At 42.6% G+C, this 25,619-nt stretch overlaps 1 protein-coding gene across 1 annotated transcript in view; it reads left to right on the top strand.

Annotated features, from left to right (window-relative positions):
- Positions 1-25,619, top strand: part of LOC144774118 (extracellular calcium-sensing receptor-like) — a 57,886-nt gene that overhangs the window by 8,526 nt on the left and 23,741 nt on the right. Inside the window, exons 3-4 of the mRNA XM_078659143.1 lie at positions 1,908-2,750; positions 18,743-18,961. Of these exons, the coding sequence (XP_078515269.1) occupies positions 1,908-2,750; positions 18,743-18,961 (1,062 nt within the window). The remainder of the gene's footprint in view (positions 1-1,907; positions 2,751-18,742; positions 18,962-25,619) is intronic.

Raw genomic sequence — 25,619 nt, 5'->3', positions numbered from 1 at the left:
TACTCTAAAATAAAGAATTAACTACTTTTACTTCTACACCTGTCACCTCAAGAGAGAGGTTCCACAGGAAGCAAATGTGAGAACTGTCCACTTCTAATCGTCCCTTGAATGTATTTATTCAGGCAACATCTTCCTGTGTCTTAGGTTCTTATGCTACCTCCATTCATGGAAGGTTTCATAAGCCAAACAGGCCTCTGGTGTGAATAGACTTGAACCAAAATGTGTGAGAGAGTTTCTGGACTAGGTTGGAGATACCGCTCACCAGCACTATAGAAGATGTTCTTGAATTCTTCATAACATACGGAAACCTCTCTCTCCTCTTCAGATTCATGGGTCTACTAGGAGTTGGATTGTGATTAATCTTGAGCTATTCCTGTTAAAATGTTCTAGGTGTGACACACTTCATATTATGGGGGCATTCTATGTGACAGCACAACTGTCTCAGAGTTCCAGGCAACCAAAATGCAAAACAGTGATTCCCTGTCTCAGATATAGGGAGCTCTCCTTTGCTCACCAGCTTCAGCCATTGCCCTTGCCCTATAAGTGACCAATTGATCCAGGCCTCCTGGGGTTCCTGACTCCACTAAGTTTCGAGGGATCAATTCCAATGAATTGATTACTTGCTGCAAGGCTGGCTTTAGCACTGGTGGTGCCGATGGCAACAGTCTTTTTTGCCACCCCCATGACTTCCTTCTCCACTGATTCCCTCACTACCACCCTTCAACAGTACCCCATATCTATCCATAGCCCCTTTCTCACATGCATTTCATTTGTTTTATAGTGCTACTCATACCAGTGTTAGGTGTCAGAGCGCTTTACAACTCACACTCACATTATACAGAAATGAGGAATCATACGTGCGTAAATCAGTCTATAGGAAATGTTGCATAACACAGTGAAGATTACAAGATTGCAAGATTACAAGATGTAGGAATTACATGTTATCCATACTAGTAGGCAGTATGTTTCAAGAGTGCTTGGTGTGGGAAAAGCATACATTCAGGATTTAGAACTTACTGCAGTGTTTAGGTTGACTGTTGTGATAAAAATGTATTATACCCAAATATTGTTTTTTTTAGCAACATTAGAATAATGAAAGACTGGGGGAAAAATGCAGCACATTGATGACAGTTCATTGGTCAAGGCGCGACAATGAGAACACACAGATAGAGTATCACACGAAAAAAGTTTCTTCCTCTTTCATCCTCTACAAGGAACAGTAACTCCCTTTGTGTACTGGTTACTTTTTTGGAGTAAGGGTCACTGGACCTAATAATCAGCTCCAAGAGCCCCCGCTCCATAAATAGGATAGCTTTACAATCAGGAAGATTAAACATATACTGTAGAGCATATAGGGCTAGTCACCACAGGACAATGCCATGCATCTGGGTACGAAATAGAGGACAATGGCAAGGCCCTCTTCTACAAAAATGTATTGGGCCCGCTGGCATTGCACAATGCAGTGACAGAGCATCAATTAAAGGCCAAGCTGCTTAGAGCGTAACTGCATTATGTCTTAGAAGTTCCTGTCAAACTTTAGTAAATGGGAGCCTAATTCTGCTCCCATTCAAAGATCTCCCAATAACCTAGGTACAAACAGCCTGGAAACAGTAAAGAAGTTGGAGTCCTAATGAAGCTGGGCTGGTAGATCTGAATAAATCTACATGAGTAACAAAAATCTAAATTACAAAACGTCTTCCTTAGTCTCAGGTCAACAAATCAAGGTGAGCTCAAAAGAAGAAGATTGTATCTCTAATCAGATGATTGTGCCAGGACTTCACTGTCCAGGTTGTATACCAGAATACCCAGAGTTGTTGTGGGGGGTAGAGGGCTGTTTAATTCATACGTTATTAGAAACAGATTGTGTAAAATGAAATCAAATCTTCTTAAAATTCCTTTCACTGCAGATCAGCTACGGATCACTGCTCTCCACGCTGAGCGACAAGACACAGTTTCCATCTTTTCTGCGCACAGTGCCAAGCAACACCTTCCAGATGCCTGCCTTGGCACAGCTAATGAGATTCTTTGGCTGGACATGGATTGGGTTGATCATCTCTGACGATGAGCTGGGAATGTTGGGAGGACAATCTTTAAAAAGATTGATTGAGAAGAATGAGGGTTGTGTTGCATTCATGGAAAAAATCCATCTAAGCTACTCTACAGCCAAGCTTGCCAAGGTTATTGAAATTGCCAAGAGACATACTGTGAAAGTAATCATTGTTCACAGCCCTGAGGTCCATATGAAGAAGGTCATGGAGGTCTTCTTTGCACTGAATGTGATGGATAAAGTCTTTGTCTTCTCTGCATCCTTCACATTTTCTCATGCACTCTTCCCCAGGAACACCTGGACACTCTTCAATGGATCTCTAATACTGAACCTCCATTTCTCACAAATGCCAGGCTTTGAGTGGTTTCTTACCAACCTAAATCCATTGCAAGATTCCAATATTGAATTTATTAAACTCTTCTGGGAGGAAGCTTTCAACTGCAAGTGGCCGGGATCTAACACAACTGAGATAATGACGGAGATGGAGAACAGTGGAATCCAGGTTTCTTGCTCAGAGAACCAGACATTACATAAAATGGCAGCTTTTCTTTTTGAATTTAATGATCTCAGTGTCTCATACCACATCTACCAGGCAGTTTATGCCCTTGCCCATGCAATGAACTCATTGATATCCTGTAAACCTGGACAAGGACCATTCAGTAATAGTGGTTGTGCTGATATCAATAACTTTCAGCCTTGGCAGGTAAATAAGTGATAAGCATATTTATCGCAATAGATCATGAATGTCTTAATGTCTCCGTTTTATAGCTTATGTGAGTCATGATATTTACTCATAGGGATGGGCCTTTAAACAGCAATGATATTATTAAGGTTTTGCTTGAAATCTAATTCTTGGCATCCTAGCTTTAGTAAAAATTTCCACTGTCAAAATACATGTAAGTTTACTATCTGTGAAAATTGTCAAATATTTGTTTCACTAATAACTTTGGCACCATCTGATGAATCTTCCACCTTTCTGGAAAGTTTCAGGGTGCTCCATCAAGTAGGGGCCTGAGAAAAAGAAACCCAAAACAAGTTATCCCTGTGCAATTTCTCATAGGTATTTAAGAAATTGCTAGACCAATTGAACTAAGTTTGTTCTCCATTACAAGACACATGGGGCATATTTACAAGCCCCCATCACCACTGGAGCATCATGTTTTTGACGTTCCAGTGGAGTAGAGCCATTTCCTATATTTACAAGTTTGCGCTAAGCCACTTAACGTGTCTTATCACCACCTTGCAAATATGCTCTTTTCGCCGCAGTCCTCTGTGGCAAAGCGGCATACAATGGGTATTGCTGTGGGCTTTTTGATGCTGCCCCTGATTTAAAAAGCTGAGGCAGCTCCAAAAACCTAACACCATGGATTAAATTGGGTTAGAATGGCGATATGGGGAGAAAATATTAATTTCTCCTCGTTCTTGCCTCTTTCCATGTATGATGCATGCACATAGAAGGTGCAAATTGCTAATATTCGTTGTTTATGTGCATAAAGGTATCCGTTTGTGTACATAAACAATTGCCCCTGCAGTGCAGGCACTCTTGCAACATGGCAGCAGGGTGCCTGCGCTGAGGCTAGCCAGCTTTTTTTGCACCAGCGCTAGGGGAAAAACAGGGATGGACAGTATTCTTAGAGTGTGGCCCTGCTGATTTGATGCAGCTCCGCACTCCGACATTGTTTTGTGAATATGCCCCAGCAAGTCAGTGCCTGTGTTCTTAAAGTAAAATGAAACAGTAAAGGGGCAGGGTAGTTCTGCCATGGCACTCTTGTAGTTATGCTGGGTGTCAAAGAGGGCCCACCTTCTCTCTGGGACACACATGGCCCACACTGACCCTTGTGGTGTTCCAGCAGGATTATGAAAAAAACAACATTATAAAAAAGGTCATGTTGGCATAAGTGATGAACAATCCACTTCCTCTAGACACTCAAGCCCCAAAAGGTGTCAACGTTCCTGCTACGCACATTCTCTGTTTTGTACTTGGCCCTTTTCAGTTAGGAAACCTCCTATTTACAGTACATGAAACACGAGTGACCAAGCCCCTATAAAGCACAGCCATTGCTTTGTACAGAAGTCTTCATGACCCAGTCCCTCCAGACACCCAAGACTCCTTCAGTGGCCGAGCCCCTACTAAGCACACCCTTCACTCTGGGCAAAATTATTCACAGAGACCACTCCCTCCAGACACCCAAGTCCCCTTACATGGCCATGCCCCAAATACAGCAAGCCATTGCTTTGTGGGGAAACCTTTATGGAGAACCCCCTTTTCCAGATACCAAAGGCCCCTTAGGTGCTCAATCCCCTACCCCACACATCCTTCGCCCAGTGCAAGACTTTCACAGAGAGCCCAATCCCTCCAGACACCCAAGCCCCTATATGTGGTTGGTTGAACCCCTGCCATACACAGCCTTTGACATGTACAGAACTCTTCATGGAGAGCCCACTCCAAGACACGCTAGCCTCTTTAGGAGGCCAATCATGTTGGAAGCACTTATACACATTAGTAGCACACAAGGTATCTAAAAAATGTGCTCTAGATAATGGCTACTAAATACCTTTCAGCTTGATAAGTTTGTACCAAACTGTCACACTCTTCGATGAGGTCATCAGTGATGTTATCACTTATATCATTATTGATGACATGCACTAAAACTATATGTTTTCCTTTGTCTTAGAAAGATGTTGCTGTGCCCCATAAAATGTCACTCCTCAGCCTTTTAAAGGTCTAGTTCAAGCTCTCTGCATAACAAAGGTTCTAGTAGGTCAGCGTCACCTTTGAGAGGAAATGCTGGGGCAGACAGTGTCATGACCCTACAGATAGCAGGGAGTGTCAATGATCTAGAGAGTCTACAATGCCAGTCCTCTGCGGTGTTCTCACTGTCACTGTCCAGGTGCTAGAAATGACCTAGTCACTGAACAAAGGGCCACATGTACAACAGCTTTCTGTGGTCGCAAACTGACCTATTCTCAGAATCTGCCCATTTGCGAATGTTAAAAGACTTTTTCGCATGTACAAGCCCTAATTGCAATTCAGAAACATATTACTGAATAGAAAATTGGGTTTGTGATTTGATATTACAAAGGGGCATGTTAAGGGTGTCACTTCCTAATCCCAAATCACAGTGGTATGTGTGAATATTTTGCTACCGAAATGTAGTTGCAAAACATTTGCATTTTACCACATACTTCAAGTAGGTGGTAACCCATTCGCAAATGGGAAGAGTGCCTAGGATGTTTTTAAGAGCGGGCAGTGGCCCCGTTTTCTTTTATGAAATTCATACTGCATTTTACAAAAAAAACAGATTGCTTTATTCAAAAGAAATCACAGACGTGGAGAAGTGTGGCTCACCGGTTGAGGATGCAGACCCGGACTCAGAGGTCAGACCTGGGACCAGGGTTCAATTCCCGATGCGGCAGGGTCTTGAGCTCAAAAATGTCCACGGACTCGATAATTCTCGCCTCAGTGCCTACTCGAATCATGGGTTCACACTCTGCGATTCTGGGCAATAGCTTGCTTAATCTCCACAACGGCCCCACCGCGATGGGATGCCTGGCTTTCACCTTGGGGATGCCCAGTAGGGGTTATCTCGCAGGGAAAAGCCAGGATGGGTTCCCAAAGCAAGCGCCTTGAGACCTTACGGTGAAGGGGGCTATATAAGAACATATGATTTACGATTTATTTACATGGTCTGCGGACCCCAGGAGTTTACCATCTATGTGAATTTAGCGATTCCCAATTGGTTGCACACCAAGAACTACAGCTTTAATATTCATGAGGTAGCTCTATTTGCGACCCACTGGGAATCATACAATTTGTCAAAGGCACATTTCTACATTAGTGTTTGCCATGACGAAATAGCAAATTGCTAGAATTTGGTAATTGAAAATGATTACCTTTGCACATGTGGCCCTAAGATTCTTATTTGCAGCTGAATAGCTCTTTTTTATCTTATGATTTTGGCACTGTATATATTCTGCAGCCTCTCTCCATTTGCTCATCACCATCTTGTGTATAGTCTTATGCATATGAGCTGCATGTATTAATTGGTATCAGGTTAGCCAGAGACTGGTGTGCAATGATCTACACAAGTTGCCAATCAATGTGATAACCTTTTCCGTGTGTGCCAGGGCAGGAAGGGTTAGTGGGCTCTAATTGTGACTATCAGAGTTGTTGACAAGTGATGTCCGAAGATCACAATACTGTTGACCCCAAATGGAATAGCCAAGTATTGCTTTTTAGAACCTGCCTTTTTCAAGGCATTGTGGTCAAGCAGCTCAAGGCTTATTGAAGGAGATAATTTAGATTTAGACACTCAGAATACAGTGAAACTAGATTAGTCAATGAGCTTAAAACTACATCAATGTTTTACTTTAGAAAACTATTTTCTTACACATAGAAAAAATATAATACACATAAAATGGTGACCGGCAAAGAAAACCAGATGTATCTCCAACCATTCTAGCTAGAGGTACAATCTCAAAGGTAGTGCGGCTTTTAGGCACTAAAAAACACTAACACAGTTAACTTGGGGGCACAAAACCAAAGTTATACAATTAAGGGTTTTAACAAAGATGTCTATTGGCTCCGCACTTCAGTGGAGTCACAAATTATCACTCCTTGCAAAAGGATAGGATAACCAAAGAGGGGAACCAACGCAGTCATGCAATGCTACACTTAAAGGGCTAGAGATTCTTGCTACTACTGTTCAAAGGGAAATACAATCAATATGACTTGCAGTGATTTGGTTTTAGTTAATGATGGAGGAATGTTAACAAGGGTGTTGTGCACCTTTTACAAAACTTACCGTGGTGCTGTGAACCACCCCTGTCCAATAAGTGAAGCTCCATCCAAACAACAATTTCTTCTGAAGATACAAGAATGGTGTCCAGTGACCCATTATATGTGCGATGCCACAGTCATCTGGAATCCCACTAGTCCAGTCATTACTGAGCTAGCATTAGGGTGCACTAACTAGTCGGGATGCTAGAACTCCTAAATGTCTCCAGATCAGAAGGACCTAGAGCCAAAAGGTGCAGAGTTCCATAATCCCATCAACCTCCTCCTCGTAGGACCTCATTCCCATTCAATGAGGTGAAGTCAAGACAATGTTCGAGATGTTTTGGCACTATTGAAATGTGCATACAGGCTTCCTGCACCATTATAGAACAGACAGGGATGAAGAAGACGTATCCTTGCAAGAGTGATAGACGACAGATCTTCCACTGGGCCTCAGTGTTATGCAACAGTTGACACATCCTGGGTCTTGGGCTGTTTCAACCTTGTGTTCCTGGAGCAGGTGTAATCTAACTGCTGCTTATCACAGGTTCTCTCATTCAACTGGGGAGCTCACACTTGACTGGGAGCCATTCACTCCTACTGCAAAGATGGTCTCAGGCTTTTCCCTTAGGCTGGCTCATCTTCCTCCTCGCATAGATCAAATGCAGCCAGAGTCAACTGGCTCAGCCCGGATTTCTTCCTATTGTGAGAGAGTCCTATGTCCGGACCATAGGTTCTCCTCAATAGGTCCTCATTGGTTGACAGAAAATCTTTGGAAAACTGCTATTCAAGGCACTAAATCGTTTTGGCCAGACCTGGCCAGTGGGATATTGTGCAGCCTTTGAGTCTTTGGGTACTACTTCAATCCTGGAGGGGCATGGCCACTATGTGATCAGGGCATAGAGGTATCATGTTGATGGTAGCCTTTACTGACCCCGGTAAAGTGGTTCCTGTGAAAATGTGCGTCAGCCTTAGATGAGGCCCAAAACCAAAGGAATTCAGAAGACAGCAGGATTAGTGGAATGGCTAGTATCACTCTATCCAGGGAAAATAGGAGACTTCACAAGGGGCTTCTACATCCTGTCAAGTTCCTTTTCTGAGATCACATCATGCTGCTTGTCTAGGAGCCCCATTCCATTTCTACTGGATGATCACTGTAGAGCTGCCGTACTGTTTGATGCAGTGCTGGTGAAGAGACATGCTCTGTTAAATTGCTCCGCACTGCGGAATGGGGAGCCACAACCCAATATTGCCCCAGCTCCCCCTTCTAGGAGGTCTTGGTGCTCTCAATATTTCATTCTGCAGGCCGTTTTCCTCCACAGAAAAAGCAGGCATGGCAAGAATATGTTGTGCTGAGCCTTGGAGGCTGGAAGACTGCGCAAGGCTGAAAACTTGGCAGCTGTTCTCCACGGCAAAAGAGCTACATGCAGAGTTGTGCAGGGTGCTGCAAATCAGGTGTAAGTGGCGGTGAAGCCCTGATAGCAGCTCTGTTCTGTGGCTGGATCTTCACTGGAGTTCAGAAATGCAGAGTGTTAGGAGTAACATCCATGTAGGGGTAGGGTTAAGAGGGCAGAATCATATAAGGTATGCATTAGGCAGCAATAAAAGGAAGCAGCATTTGCAGTTACGGAAGCAGCCCTCCTAGGGGCAGGGTGCAGCTTGCTACTGTTCTTACTGTGCCTGTCTCGCCCTGCCCCCGACTCATTCAACCCACACTGAGACACTTTCAATTTTTGACGGGATTCAATATTAAAAGTAACCAGTTTTGTCAACAAGGAGATAGTTATCACGCTACCAAAACAGGAAAATATTTTGGCCAGATGAAGCGTCTCAAAGCATGAGAAGGGGTTATCAAGTGCCACACCTCTGGTCAAGGTGTGCAGAACAGCTAAAGCAGCTCAAGCTTGACAAAATCAGTTGGGACTTAGCAGTCGGCTAATTTAGAGGATGACCTTGAGGGCAGCAGCCCAAATCTAAGCGTGATGGCAAACCGGATTCAGAAAGAAGGTGTCTTTCCGGGTAGACTATTGTAAACCCCTAACGGAAAAAAAAACATCTCTACAAAAGAAGAAGAAGAATCCTGTAGACCAGGGTGAGCCTCCCTCAATAGAGCCAGAAACAGACTTGTCACAAGAAAATACAGAATACATTCTACAAGACACAGTGCCAGAGGTGAAACATTTAAATTCGCCAGGGCATACCCACTGTTTGGAACCAGAGGAGCCAAGATATCGACATTGAGGAAGATAGACAATCTCTATCAAGGAAAGAATTGGGTCTAGTATACGAGACACAATTGACAAAAGTGGTCCTAGCTTCCCTAATATAGATGAATCTCACTAGGTAATCTGCTGCAGCTCCCGTGGGAGAAATGAATCCAATTATTGAAGCTGTTGCAATAAACCTGCTTATGACATCTCCAGATACTTGCTGCGACTACAACCTGCAGTCTCAAGTGTATAGTCAAATCAAATTTTGACCATATCTAGAGGAGACATGATGCAAGTAATCCTGGGTGAGATTAGAGAGTTAAAAATGCTCAGGAAAAGTTTCACAGAGAAGGAAAATGTCAGCTTGATAAAATTAATGACAATATAACACAGCTTAATCAAAGACTAACACTTGCAGAGCAGCGTATCTCTGACGTGGAAGAGGCGAAGAAAAAATAGGAAGCATTTTGGATCAAGTATAGCTAAGAGCTTGAAGATACTCAGATCAAGCTTGATGAGTTTGAAAATCATTCCAGGTGATTGAATTTACACTTTGTGGGCATCCCAGAAGGGCAGGAAGTGGGCCAAGACCTCATAAATGTTATTTCTTATCTGATCCAGTAATATGTCCTACCAGCAGAGCTGCACAACAAAAAGTGGCACTCAATTCTGAGGGCCCATCGAGTCCCTTTTCAGCAACAGACTAACACAACATATCCATGTGCATTCCTCATCAATTTTGGTGACTTTTGAACAAAGGAGTCAATCATTGCAGCTGCTTTTAAATCAAGAGGCTTTCAGACAACCAAGACATATCATTTAAGAAAATTTTCCATCTTACCGACATGTCCGCCATGGCGGTAAGATGGTGACTTGAATTCAAGTCAAAGCTGGGTCAGATTAAGAGTCAGGGAAAGCAGGCGGCTATAGTGTAGCAGTCAAAACTGAAAGTCCTGTTTAGACCAATTCCATATTGCACTCAGTTAAGCAGGCAAAGGAGATGTTCTGGCAGTCTAATAATGGGGGGGGGTCAAGTGAAGAAATTGAACAGGGAATTACTGGAAACTCTAGCTACGGTATTATTTTGATCTCTCAGGTAGAGTTACGGATCGGGTGGTTCCACGGAGGCGAATCCCGGAAGAGCACAAATAGGAAGGGGGATAAGTGGGCCCCTTCTTTCTTGCTCGAGTTTTTTAGGGGTCACTAAGGGTTTTCTCGGTGGGCACTGCGGTTGGGACTGGGAGCAAATAGGCAAAAAGTCACTCAGGGCTTTCAGGTGGACAGTCAGGGTGGGGAGGGGAGCACGTTTGCAAAATGTAAAAATGAGCAGAGTCAGGTCGAATAGTATTCAGCTGACAAATTGAACAATAGGATTTATGATGGAGTGTCAATATCTGGATGGAAATCCACAAATCATGACGATATCTCTGGAGAAACACAAATGTCAAATTGTTTCATGTAATGTTCATGGGCTAACTAACAAAAGAAAATATTGTAGTATGTTTGGGTGTCTTTCTTCATTTGCATCAGAATTCATCTTTCGACAAGAGACCCATCTTCAAAGCAAAACGCAAAAGCTCTCAATCCTCTCCAGGTACTTTCCCGCATTTTTTGCATCTGCTCAGGCTACGGTCAGGGGTGTTGCAATATTGTTAGAGAATAGTATTGATTGGGAAATCAGAGACGTAATCAGAGATCCACAATGCAGATGGATCTGGGTCACAGCTTCAATGAAAGGGTTAGAGCTAAATTTGATTAATTATTATTGTCCAATTAGTGACAATATTGATCCTCTCACTCAGCTTTATGAAATGGCTATGGGACAGTAGGCCCATTGATTTTAGAGGTGATTTTAACTTGGTTCAAGATTTGATCAATGATACGTCAAATAAAAAAAAAAAACTGCAAAAACCGAAGATGAGAAAAATAAATCATGCTTTTAAGGCCAGTTATCAGTATGCATTATTCTCACAGAGATTTAATACTGCTTCACGTATTGAGGTTTTCTTTTTTATATTCGCAACTAAAGAGAGGGCCATCTGACATACGGGCCAACCCTTTGTCTGACCACTCTTTCATATCGGTAGTAGCAGAGCTCGATTTAAGAAAAAGGGATGGACCAAGCTGGCAGCTTTAACGATCCTTGCATTCCAATCCACATTGGGTAAAAGAAAAAAACACAGTAAGTTCTAAAGTTTTTGCTATAATGCACGTAACAGCTTTTCTGTTCTCTTTCTGGCAGGCTTTTAAGGCAATATTAAAAGAAAGAATCATTGCGACGTGCGAGCTCGCGATACAAGATGGCCGCCGCCTCGCGAGCTCTGGCGCTTCTGGCCTGTTTTTGACATGCATACGCCGCTTTTTAGCCAGTTTGTGGCGAAAATTAGGTCACTTATGAGAGGAAGCCAATACCTATGGAAGGAGGTGAATTTGGTTCATTTTGGTGGACGAAAGCACGTTTCTCTGCCTCCAGCTCTGCTTCAAGGTACAGCCAGATTTGTCAGTCAGGGGGGCGGAGCAATCCTTCAGGAAAGGGCCTGGCTTGGGCCTAGCCACTCCCATAGCCCATTATAGCTGCTGCATCAGCTCTCATAGTGATTTTTTCACTGCTGCCTTATATCTCTGCTCTTTCTTTCTACTTTTTTACGATTTTTTTGACTATTGTTATAACAACAAAATGGAGAATAAAAATTCTATTCACACTAAAAGAAGGCAGCAGGTTTCAACTCCACCAATTAAATCAAAGGCAGTAGAGTCATCAGAACCTTCACTATCCTTAATTTTAGAGGCAATTCAAGCACTTCGCATTAACACAGATTCTATAGCCTCAGAGATTAAAAATGTACAAAAGAAAATGGTGAGTTTGTCAATGAAAATCTCTGATAATGCAATTAAAATACAGGATAATAAGACCAAGATTGAAACTTTTAACCCACTTGATGCGAAAATATCACCAATGTCTACACGCCTTCTAGATATGGAAAATCGCAACAGACAATACAACTTACGCATTTTTTATTTGCCAGAAGATGTTGAGGGAAAAAACTCAAATTTACGTCAGTTTTTGGATCAACATTCACAGCATTCCATGGATGCACATGACTCTAATACTTGATTACAGCTAACAGCATGTGTTCTGACATACTAATGGTATATTATCACATAGGGCTCCAAGGGTTCCGGTCATGCTTGTAGAGAGTATGTGAGTTTTGTTTTTGATCTGTATGTACTATGTTTGTTGTTTTCTCCTTGTTTTAGTTTCTTCCTGTCCTTTTACTAGTTCTGGAGTTACTGTTTTCTTTTATCATTTCTCTATTTCTTCTTCTCCTCTTCTGGATTTTTATATTTTTTCTATCTCTTTATTATGGCTAATATTCACAACATTAAAGTAATTTCATTAAATGTTAAAGGATTACGTCATCCAGTAAACGCACCACAATTTTAGATTACTTAGGTAGTTGTAAGGCAGATATCTGTTTTGTTCAAGAGACTCATATAGATGACAAAATCTTAAATGATATGAAAAAAAGTGGGTGGATACTATTCATTTGTCGCCTGCTAATGGTAAGAAAAATGGTGTAGCTATTTTCTTTGCAAAGAAATTACATTGTCAAGTTTTGAGTAAAACTTCGGATGCAGATGGAAGATGTATAATAGTTAAAATTAAAGTTCATGATTCAGTCATATTTTTACTTAATGTTTATGGCCCTACTGCAGATGATCCTGTTTTTTGGTCTATTACCAGCGAGGTCCTAAAGTTGGGTAAAGTTCCTTACATTTTTGGAGGCGATTTCAATGTTATTGCTGACCCATTATTAGATAGATTATCGCCCTCCTAAGGTTTTTCATGCTTTTAAATCATTGTTCATACCACCAGGTTAATTGATATTGGGCCCATTAGGATGTTGGGCGGATTGACCCTGCCAGGCTGGCGGTAGCCACCGCCAGCCTGGCGGGGGCAATCCGTCCGGCATTCTCACTCGTTTTCACACCGCCGTATTAGTATGGCGGGGGGGACCTCGGCGAACGGAAAGATCGTCCGCCGCTTTTCCGCCCCGGTCGCCTTACGGCCGGGGCGGAAAAGGAATAATATGGTGGCTGTGTCTATCAGACATCGCCAGCCATATTATGATGGGCATTTTACAATGCCGCCATGGAAAGGCACGCGGTCTTCACTTTGGGGCCCCCTGCGGGCCCCCAAAGTGAAGGAGGGGTGGGGGGTTCACACAGGGGGGTACCTGTGGTACCCCTCTGCATTTGCATATAGAATGCGGTAGCACCGCGCGGCGCCTGCTGCATTGTGTATGCAAATGCATACATGCATTTATGGCATTGTGGCGGGCGGTGCAGAGAGCACCGCCTGCCACAATGTTATAAATGCAGGATGCGGCTGCCACTGTTGCGGCCGCATCCTAATACCACCCTCGGGACCCCCTCCCTTATGGCGGACAGCCCCAATCCCGGTCAGGATGGCGGGCGGGCAAAGTCCGCCCGCCATCCTAATGACCCCTAGGTGTTTGATTTCCCTGCAAAAAAAAGTTTTACTTTTCCAACCCAAATAATTCACATTCTAGGATTGATAATTTTTTAATTTCCACACAATTAATCCAATCTGTAACTAATCCCAAGATTGGTAATATTGACCTATCAGATCATGCCTTGATTTCTTTTGTTCTGAATTTATCTTCCACTTTTACAAAACAAACTAGATGGCGTATGAATACTGGAATTGTTCTTAATGAACATAATACGCCAAAAATGTTAAATGCCATTCAAGATTATTTTTTACTGAACCCTGAAGATTCCACTTTTATGGCTTCTTTAAAGCCTATATTAGGGGTGTAACTATTTCTATTATGGCCTACAAAAATAAAACATTCAATGCGTATATCAAAAATTTGAAAAAACTAATTGCGAAATCTGAAAGACTTTTTATTACGTCCAATGATCCTCAATTCAGAGTCAAACTACAAAAGTTTCTATATGAATTTAATTCATTCCTTAGTAAAAGAGCTGGCATTCAACTATCCAATTCTAAAGCTAAATTTTGTTTTAATGCCAATAGATCTGGGAAACATTTAGCTAATTATTTACGTGAAAGAAGATAAGACCTCAATTCATGGCCCTAATGGCAAAATTGCACTATCTTACAACGATATTGTTAAAGAATTTTTAGATTTTTATTCTACACTATATAACAAGCCAGATTTTCATGATGCCTCCTTACTTTAGTCTTTCTTAACTACTTGTGATTTGCCTAAAATTTCACAATCAAATAGGATTGGGCTAGATTTACCCATTACTCCAGATGAAATGTTAGCAGCCATAAAATCTCTTTAAAAAAATAAGTCTCCTGGCCCGACGGTATACCAGCTGGGTTTTAATTAGAGTTCCAATCCATGTCCGCCATAAAAGCAACATTAACATTAAATAGTAACTTTATCTTAAATTAAATTAAAGATAAAACATCCAAATGGTCTTCACTTTATCTCTCTTAGTGGGGTAGAATGAACTTCATTAAAATGACTATTGCTCCTAAACATTTGTATACCCTTGCTATGATACCAACCCAATTTTCATTAAAATTATATAAAGATATTGATAGACTTCTTTGTACTGGTTATAAAAAACTAAAAATACCTAAATGTAATGCTGGATTTGGCTTGTCTGACTTTTTTCTATATCATAAAGCATTTATATTGAAACAAAGTTCTATATGTTTTAATCTTTCCTCTTTTAAAAATCCTCCTACTTGGCTTCATATAGGGCAATCTCTTGTAACCCCTTTTTCATTACCCACCTTGCTAACAATGTCTAACAAATCCACAGTTTTACAACAATCGGTTATTAGACTGACTTAAGTTAGTATTTTGTCCTAAGTCTGTCTTAAGTCTCTCTTACGTCTGTCTTAAGTTTGTCTTAAATCTGTTTTAAATCTGTCTTAAGTCTGTCTTAAATCTGTCTCAAGTTTGTCTTAAGTTTGGCTTAAGTCAAACGTAAGACAAAATCCTAACTTTACTACTAATAAATGCCTTCTGTGAATACCAAAAGTAGTACGTTTAGGATTTTGTCTTAAGTTAGTTCTGTGAATCGGCCCCTTTGCCTTTAAGGCTAACCAGTACAAAGAACGCTTCCTGCAGATATCGAATTTGGAGGCAGCACTAAATAATGCAGCTGAAGACTGGGTGTGGAACTCTGGAATAGAGCCAGTGTAAGGTTTAATAACATTAGCAAAACAAAGCCTAAGGGATTTTTTTTATTTTGGAGAATATCAACAAATCTAACATGTATCAACAAAAAAATATGAAGAAAATCAACATATTGACAAGTTTTTGGCTTGGTCTACTAAGATCAAAAGTGAAAAGGCTTCGATCAAATCTATTGAGAATCCTGACACTGGAGAATTAAGAATAGAAGAGGATGAGATAGCCAACATGTTTTTGTAGTATTATAGAGACATCTATCAAACACAATATAGTGTCCCAAGGCCTAACATTGTTCAATATTATTCCACTATTCATCTCCCAACCCTATCCAATTCACAGTCTCAGTCACTTAGGAAGTTCAAACACCTGCATAAATTGTAGAGGCATTAAACACAATGCCAAATTATAAAGCACGTGGAAATGATGGGCTCCTTTCTTCAGTGAACAGGTGCCTTTTTTAGCAGATCTTTTTACTCATATCAAAGAGGAAGGGGAGGTCCCTTCAACCTTTCAAGAATCCACAGTTATTTCAGTTTTCAGAAAAGACAAAAACCCGCAATCGGTCAATCCATATAGACAGTTGAGTTTATTTAATGATGAAAATGATGATGATTTAATCTTGTACCTTCAGCCTGATCGGTCTAATACCAACTGCACAATCCAGATGATAACAGACTTTACAAGAATAGTAGGGTATAAGATAAATCCAACTAAAGCAGAAATATTGCTTTTTAATGTACTAGCCTCTGATCTCCCAATTCTATTTCAACCTTCAGCAAGGAAGTTGTCCTCAATAAGGTATCTTAGGACATTAGTGACCAATAATGTCTCAAGTCTTTTCCCTTTAAATAATGATGAAAAATGCTGCAAGAAAATAAAGGTAATGCTTGAGAGGTGGTCAGTACTTCCCTTAGCAGTAATTGGGCGTGTTTCATTGTTCTTTTTCCTCTTTTCCAATATCCCAATAAAAATCCACAAAAGTTTTTGTTCAGGAACTAGATGCAGCTTTTAGAAGTGTTATCTGGAATAAAAAGTCATCCATGGTGCAGCTGGGGGTTTTACAACTTTCAAAGTCACAATGAGGGTTGCCGCTCCCAATTTGCAAAGATATTATCAGGCCACTTTGTTGGATTCTCTCTCCAGATACTCAAAGGGGTGTAAAGCTCTAGATACATTTTTGATTAATAAAATGATTCAGGAATCTGAAATCAGCCTACCAGGTTTTATAAAAGTCGTGAAAGTATCAAAAAAAGTAGATATACATTTTTATGGGATATTTTCAGGGTGGATGAATGGTCGAAGCAAACTCTACAAGATGCATTTTGATGGTTCATCATTGTTGTTGCATGTGGGTAGTTACCTGGGCTTTCCTTACCAGATGGTTGAGATTTTGGAACATCATAGGTTTTAAGACGTATGCCAACTTCTTTGTTCGAGGCAAATATATCACCTGGGAAGAATAATTATTGAGGAGTGGTCAGCAATGCATACCTCATTTTCTAAGCTTTCACCAGATCACACATTTCTGCAGGCCACAATCAGAGGTTAGAGCAATGACCATCATGGAATTAGCAGGGCTTTGGTAAAGAGCAGATTGCTCGGTATAGGGGATTGGTATGGAGTACTGCTAGATCTCCCAACCCCGCTGAACGTAAGGAGTTTCCTTTTCAGGGTAGGAGAGAAAATACAATCAATCACAGAGAAATTGGAATGCTACTGCCAAGATAGGTGATAAATCCCTCCGGGCAGCACACTTTAAAAGAATGGCATTCTCGTCTAGATGGATGGCATATTATACCCCGGAAATGTTACATAAAATGTATCCAGAGATCTTGAATGATTGCTTTCGCAGTAAACAACAAGGTGAAGGAGGCTGATTCCACTCACTTTATTCCAGCTCTCACCTTCCTGATTTCTGGGAGATGTTCGTTAAGGCAATCATCCATGCTATCAAGGCAGTAATAGCCGCATAGGCTACTCTCGCATTATTTGGCATCTCTAAAAGGAGCCATCAATTGGCAAAAGTCCAACAATGCTTCAACTCAATAGCTTTGACGATTGCGCATTTTTTATCCTACACTTCTGGAAGACTGCCAAGGTCCTGATGGGGGAAAAAATCTGATAAGAGGCCATGGTTATAAGTCGATAGTGCTATAATTGCTCTGAGTCTAAATCTGATGTATCTTTGCACTGCACTCCAATGCACAATATTTATATGCAAATGCACTTTATTCATAATGTACTTATTGTTAAGAATGAATATATTTTATGAAGAAGGTTTTGCCAAATACAAAATAGGCTGAGTAGGAAGATGAGAATGGGACAAGGAGTAAAGAGAGATATAAGAAGGGGAAAGGAATAAATTATAGGAAGGGAAGGAAAAACAATGTAAGGTAAATATCTTTTGCAATAGGTACTTCAGAGTAGCACGTTTGCACTTTAATTGCTATTTGCACATGCTTTTCTTAAGAGTCAGTAGTGTTTGTCTAGGGAACAGAAGATCTCAACCTGTTTTTTTGCTTTTCCATTTGTTTTTGTTAATATCGCACTTCGCACTTTGAGTGAATGTGTTTGCTTCTTGTCATTTTTGAGTAATATGTCTGCATTTTTGCATATTTTAATTGATAATCCTACTTATTTCTCTAAAGTTGACAATGGTGCCTGTTTTTGGAGCAGGACAGGCGTGCTAAACCGGGCTATACCTACAATATTGCACTTTGCACTTTAAATGTTGATTGCACTTTGGACTCTTCCAACCCCATATTGAGAATTTCTCTTTATGTCCAGCTTGGTATTTGGTTTGTATTTGATTGCATTGAATTGGAAGAGGATTTTCTTTCCTCTCTTTCGCTCTCAGTTTAAACAACTACTCAATTCATGTATTTCTGTTTTCTGCTCAATAAAAATATTTTTTTTCAAAGGGGCTTCTACATACCTCCCACATCAAAGGAGGTAAGTGAAACGAATGGCTGGAAGTAAAGGGATGTAAAGCGTGCAGGCTCCCAAGTCCTTGGGTAGCCTCACTCAAATCCAGCTCCCATGTGGTCACTCACCAGACATGGGAGTCTAGTGGAAACTACCGTTCACTCATGTAACCATGCGCACAAACTCAATTTGTACAACGTTCTTCAAATACATGTATATTATCTCTTTATGTCTATAAAGTGGGCATAGTGCCTAGCTCACATGGAGCCGTGTAAACTCTGCACAGGGAAGGCATTAGGATTAGCTGTCATCACTGTCTTAAAAAGAGGGTGCCCCGCCTCAAAATCCAGCTCTAGGACCCCATAACCTGCCTAATTAGTGAATACATTGCTTAAAATATACACTGTGAATCTATGCGTCCTCCCCACCTCTGAATAACAATCAGTCTGTTATGGTGCCCTGCCCATACCTCCATCCAAAAGCTGACCTGACTCAGCAGTTTTGAGAATTCTTCTAGTTCTCCAGTGGTGGTTACAACATGTCAGAGAGACTCTGTGTCTGTCTTACAATCTCTCAGGTCCTCCACTATGTGAAGAACATCAACGTGACGCTCGATATTGGTGGTGACATACATTTTGATGTGAACGGAGATCCTTTGAGCGATTTTGACATCGCCAATTTGCAGGTGTTTGATGGTGATGACATCCAGCTGATAAATGTGGGCTTCTACCGCTCCCAACAAGGTGAAGAAGTGCATGTGAACACAAAGAACATACTGTGGGCCGACAACAACCAGGTGAGGACGCTTTATTTCTCATATGCTCATCGGTATAGAAGATATCTTGCCATGTACAATAATGAAAATGTAAATGAACCTTAAAGAATAGGAGTGACTTTCTTCCCTTTCGAACCCCCTTTCCAATAACCCACCCTCTAACCTTCTGGATACACTTTTATCTGTGTCTCCTCCAGAAATAACTGCCCTGCCCTTGCTGTGCAGGTGTGTTTAATGTTTGTATTGTCAAAATGGTATTATGAGGACTGTGTCTCCCAGATCATGTCGAGTAGGGGAGAGCATGGCTAGTGGAAAGTGTGGTGGTCTGTTATACGTTAGTTATTAATGAATCTGTAATGACAGATCACAGAACCTTACCAAAGGAAAGGGCTTCCACTAAGTGTGCGAAACAATGCCTGAATTTAAGAAGAGAAAATTATCTTCTTGAGTCCCCTCACTCACCAAGAGCTGCCCCTATGTGACATGCTTCATTATTGGGGCCATCCCAGACAGCTACTGTCTGGGGCGTGCTGCAACTTGCGGAACTACGTAGGAGCACCTTTTGTGAAAAAATATGTAGTGCAGTGTTTGGGGGAGTGGTGATGGTGATGCTAAAAATACCTAGTGAGCGATTAATGTATTCCTGCTCCTAGTTGGTATGGATAAATAGTAGGGAAGAAGTGTAACTGTTATGTGCATACTATCCCAAGTATTTGGTCGACATGTTTTGAGATGTCCCCTAAACCTCTTCTTCAGGACCACATGGGGACCAGCCCCATGCGTACCACTCCGTGAGAAAAAAAATCCTATACTAAAGAAGAAATAATATAATAACGAACAGATGCACACCTAATGTGTGAGCACCAAAATTAAACACATCCGGTTGAAATCAGACTCATAGTATTTCTGTTTTGGCAACGCTGTGCCTCATGGATTGCCAGTGTGGAGGGGCTTGTAGTAACCTTGGCTCAGCACTCCTCAGTCAATGACACCTACTCGTACCCGGGCTACACTATCCCTGTCCATGCTTGCTTAATAGCAGGATAGGTATTTGGGACTTTGCAAACCTTCCCTACTGAGATGCTTTATGCAGGGAGGAGAAGATAAAGCCAGTCTGCTCCTCCTATTTGAACAATGACAAGAGGTGGCAACTTGTGATTTAGGGAGTGTCAAGAAACCACATCATGCCTCCATGGCCCTATCCCTGCTCAAGAGGAAGAAGTGGTCCTTCTCCCTCATACCACATTTCAGGAGATGATCTGTGACCTAGTGGTTGCAGCTGCTGCCATAGGGACCACCGATGCTCATCCTATTCAAATGTGGTTTTCTGAGCAAGGCCCTGAAAAGGTAGCCCTTGCCTGATCAGATTGCAGGAGCTCATATTACACATGTGATGCTCTCAGGTAGTTGTTTATATTTAACACTTGCTTTGGCATTCAGGATGTTTTAGGCGTATTCATGTAATGGGAAAGTTCCAACAGATGGAATGACCCAATTACTTACTGGTAATATTTATTACTCTAAGTCCTACTCATCGACGACCCAGTCTTTAACCATGAGGTTAGTTGTCCAATCCCAGGACAGGAAACAATTCAGGAAATGCTACTAAGCCACACCCACAATTACTGGGAACAAGAGCATAGCTCTCTCCAGTACATCCTAAAATACCAGCTCCTGAACAAAAGGCCGTACCACAGGGAGGGTGGGTAGCTACAAATGACTGGGTGGAGGACAAGCAAGACTAAGAATAATGAAGATTCGAAGTAAGTAATCAGGGCATTACCTCTATGTCCATTGTCCTCAACCCAGTCCTTAACCACAAGGTATGCCAAAGCAGTGTATAGGCCTTTTGATAAATAACACTGAAGAGATCCAGAAATACTGTAAGACTAAGTGATTTAATGTCAAGAATCCCTTGAAGAATAAGAACCATCAAACATCAAGACAAAACTGGTTGTAATACACCACAGCCGAAATTCTGGCATCCATGCAACAGTTCATGTAACCTGTAATGCTGTACAAAAGTGTGTTCCGAACCCCAAGCTCTAGCCCTACAAATCTCCTCCAAAGTGACCCCTTGAAGTCCAGCCCAAGAAGCTGCTATACTCCTTGTGGAACAGCCCTGTAGATCAGCAGGTTTAGGCAGATGAGTGCTGGTATATGCCAATGCAATAGTCTCTTTGACCCAGCGGGTCAACGTGATCTTGAATGCCTTCTTCCCCTTCCCTGCAACACTAAACAAGATGAATAGGGAATTAAACTTCCTGTAGTCTTTAGATCAGTCAAAGTAAACTAAGAGGGCATGTTTCACATCCAGCAAATGCAACCTATTTTGCTCCTCAGTAGAGGGCTTTATTTAGTCAATTAGTATCGCAAGTGAATCACTCCCAAAGGAGCATCTCGGCACTGTGCTGCACAAAAGAAGGAGAACATCTAAAATAGGTAAGTCTTAAGCCCCTTCTTGAGGGAAGGGAAGTCAGGGTAGGAGAGAAGGCCAAAAGGCAGTTTGTTCCAATGGTAGGGGGCAGTGTAGGTCAACATCTGCCCCAATATCTTGAGGTGAGGATGCCCGGAATCACCAAAATAGCCTTGTTGGATGATCTCAAACATCTAGAAGGATGATACGGATGATGGAAGATAAGATTGCTTTGATTTAATGAGAGCTTTGTGTGTCAAACAGCAAAGTTTAAAGATGACACGCTTCCTGATAGGCAACCTACGAAGCTTTCTAAGGATCGAAAGAAGGCGAGCGAAAGGAAGGCTACAGATTAGTTGCACAGCTGCATTCTGAACCACCTGCTGTTTTGACAGCAGGGTATCATTTAATGAGGTCAGCAAGGCGTTCCCATGGTCTAGGCGACTGGTGATAAGTGCCTGGACGAGAGTCTTCCTAGTGGTGTCAGGATGCCAGGGCAGGGCTTTTTTTTAGAATACTCAAGGTAGCAAAACATGTGACTTAATATTTCATGGAGAGTTATTGATCCAGCCTTGTGACAGGATTTTTGACTACCTGATTAGGTGTAGTAGCCATACCAAGTTGTGTGGGACACCAATCGGCTGACCATATCTTGGCGGCCGGACCAAAAGTATGATCTCTGTCTTGTCGCTGTTAAGTTGGAGACAGTTATAACTGGTCTAGATGGCAACTTCCATCATGCCGTTTGTGAATTTACTCTTCACTTTGTCAGAATCAGGATCAAAGCAAGACAGTAGTTGCGTGTCATCTACATATGGCATGATCTTTACACCGCAGGCTCTAATGATTCCAGCCAATGGAGCCACATAGATGTAAAACAAAGTAGGTATCTGGCACAATCTCTGGGGGTCCCCTTGTCCATATGCATTAGTCACGACTGGCTTTTGAAAGAAAGCGGGAGGAATCCAATCTTCAGAAACATGGAGCTTCAACATCACCCTAGGAAGGAAAGATGGATCAGGATGAAGAACCACAGCATCATCAAGGAAAGAAAGAAAAGGAGGATGACAGAGTAATGTTAATGTTATGGTAATTTGTATAGCGCGCGGCTGCCCCAGCAAAGGGGCGTCCCGGCGCTGCGAGCAGACAAAATGCAGAGAGTTAGAGGCGCAGAAAAGAGGAAGAATTATTGGAAAAGATGAGTTTTGAGGGCCTTTGTAAAGGCTAAAAGATCCTGTATACCACGGATAGCTTCAGGCAGGCTATTCCATAACTTGGCAGCAAGAAAGCTGAAGGAACGGCCTCCCATTCTGGCAAGTCTGGTACGGGGTATGATCGCAAGATGTTGTCCCTCTGAGCGGAGCGATCTCCTAGGAATGTACTCTGACAGGAGGGGGCGCAACATTGGGGGAGAAGCGGTTTTAAGGATTTTAAAGGCTAAACACAATGCCTTGAACTGGATCCTTTTGCCCACTGGGAGCCAGTGCAGTTTTTTTCAGGACTCTGGATACCGAGGAATGGCGAGGGAGACCTACCAGAGCCCTGGCTGCCGCATTCTGGACTCTCTGTAGTCTGGTTGTTTCAGCCAGGTTTGCCCCCAGTAAGAGAGAACTGGCATAGTCCAGCCTAGAAAGAATGGTCGCCTGGACAATTAGTTGGCGAGTGCGGCAGTCAAAGAACTTCAAAATAGGTCTGATGTTACGTAAGATGCCAAAGCACGTGGCAGCCACTTTTTTAGTGTGGTGAGTGAACTTTAAAGCAGAGTCCACCCAGACTCCCAGATTTTTCACACATTCCTTAGGCTTGGGAGGTTGGCCTAAAACATCAGGCCACCAGTTGTCTCCCCAGGACGAGATGTTTTTCCCCAGGAGCAGTATCTCTGTTTTCCCGGCGTTTAGTTGGAGGAAATTCGCCGTCATCCAGTTGGTGATGTCAGTGAGTGTCTGTTTAAAGTGGTGAGCCTCCAGACCACCGTTGTCATTAAGAGCCACCACCAACTGGGTATCATCTGCATAGGATACCAATGCTAGTCCGTTTCTTCTAGCCACCTCCGCCAGAGGGCGGACATAAATATTGAACAGGGTAGGGCTCAGGGAAGAACCCTGCGGCACTCCCTGTCCAATGCTGTGCTCCTTGGAGATGTAAGGGGGGGTAGAGACTCTAAACGACCTGTTAGACAGGAAGTCTCTAATCCATCCCAAAGCAATCCCTGGGACTCCAATTTCCTCCAGTCTCGTCAAGAGGACCTTGTGTGACACCGTATCGAAGGCAGCACTAAGTTTCAACAGGACCAGTGCTGCAGTTCCTCCGGTGTCAAGAATGGTACGGAGGTCCTCTGAAACACTGAGCAAGGCTGTCTCGGTGCTGTGACCAGCTCTAAACCCGTGTTGGGAGTCATCCAGAATGTTATTTGCAAGAAGGAAATCGGACAGAATGTTATTGACATGTGCCTCGATGATTTTGGCGGGCCAGGGAAGCAAAGAGATGGGCCTGAAGTTCTCAGGAAGCGAAGGATCTAAGGTGGGGGAAACCCACGCCTGCTTACATTTGGAAGGAACTCTGGCGGTGGAGAGAGACAGGTTGATAATGTCTCGGATGTGTTCTGTGATAAGTTCGTGGGCTACACAGAAAGTATCTGGTTTTAAGGGATCTGCAGGGGATCCAGATTTTATTTTCTTACCAATAGTTTGGAAACTCTCTCGCTCAAGTGTAGGAAGGGAGGAGAGAGAAGGCATGGTAGGGTCAAAAATGGCCGATGGCTGCGGACATTTTGGAAAGGTGTCATAGATTTTCTTTATCTTATCGATGAAGAAATTAGCCAGGTTATTGCAAAAGTCAGGAGAGGTGGTAATAGTGTTGACAGGTTTTTTTGAGGTGAGGTCTTTTAGAATTTTAAATACAGATTTCGAGGTGTTAGAGCTATTGCCAATTTCATTGGCATAATATGTCGCTCTTGTCCTAGAGACCTTACGGTGGTAACTTTTTTGGAGCAGGATATAGTCCTGTTTGAGGTTGGCATCATAGTGTTTCCTCCAACCCCTCTCCGCCTTTTTACATTCCTTTTTTAGAGTTGCTAATTCAGAGTTATACCATGGACTAGCTGTGTGGGTGCGGGTCTTGGTCCATCTGGCAGGGATCAGGGTGTCGAGTGTCTGGGTGATCCAGAGACAGAACTGGTTATACCCTACGTCCGGGTCTTCACTTGAGGGTGGGGGGTTCAAAACCAGCAAGTTGTGTAGGTCTTCCAGGCGGAGTTTTCTCCAGGGCCGTTTCTGAACTAATGGAGTGGGCACCGCTGCCGGGCTCGAGTTGCAAGAGATAGACAGTGTTACTAGATGGTGGTCTGTCCAGGTCATGGGTATAGGCAGGCCTGCAGATCCACTAGTAATGTTGGAGAAGATGGGATAGAGAAGGTGTCCTGCTCTGTGGGTGGGGCCAGTTACAAGTTGGTTCAGTTGAAAGGCCGCGAGATCCGCAAGAAAGGTGGCAACTTTAGGCTCGGTGTCTCTATCAAGATGTAAATTGAGATCACCTATGATCGTAAAATTAGCCGATTTGATAATGTTGGTGCCCAAATATTGTAAGAGTGAATTCATGAAGGGGGCGTCTGCACCAGGGGGTCTATAAATTACAAGGCCAGTAGCACAGAACTGTGAGTTGGCTTTGATCGAGAAGCGGGCGCTTTCGCTGCCCTTAATATCCACTTTGATCAATTGGCAGTCGATATGAGATTTAATTATGAGCGCTAACCCTCCCCCTCTCGTGCTTCTGTTCACCGTGTGTATGGTATAGCCCGCAGGAGTCGCTAGGTTACAGACCGAGTCCATACCATCAAGGAGCCACGTCTCGGTCATGAACAGAGCATCAAGAGAGTGATCAGTTAAGAGGTCATAAATATCTAAGTGATGTTTCTGCAAAGATCTAACGTTAAGATGACCTAGCCTGAAAGTATTGTTCTGGGGCGGTTTAAGTTTAGTTTTTATAGAGGAGCAGAGTTGGGAGGGAGATAGAAGGGGATGGGATATATGGGCTGGGTTACGTCTAGCACAAGAGCAGGTGAAGTGCTGATGTCCCAACAACTCTGCTTTAGAATAGCGCATCTTACCGCCTAAATAACAGATGACAGAGACAGAATGCCTGGCGCCTGGCGCTACCTTAGCGCGGACGGGCGCAGACGGGCAGCTCTTTGGCCGGTCTTCGGCTGGGCTGCGCGCGATCGCTGCGCGCTCGTGGTGCTGCGAGGGCTAAATAGCCTCGAGGAAA

This window comes from Lissotriton helveticus, chromosome 8 (assembly GCF_964261635.1).
Source record: "Lissotriton helveticus chromosome 8, aLisHel1.1, whole genome shotgun sequence".
NCBI lineage: Eukaryota > Metazoa > Chordata > Amphibia > Caudata > Salamandridae > Lissotriton > Lissotriton helveticus.
This window is presented reverse-complemented; position numbering and strand designations above follow the sequence as displayed.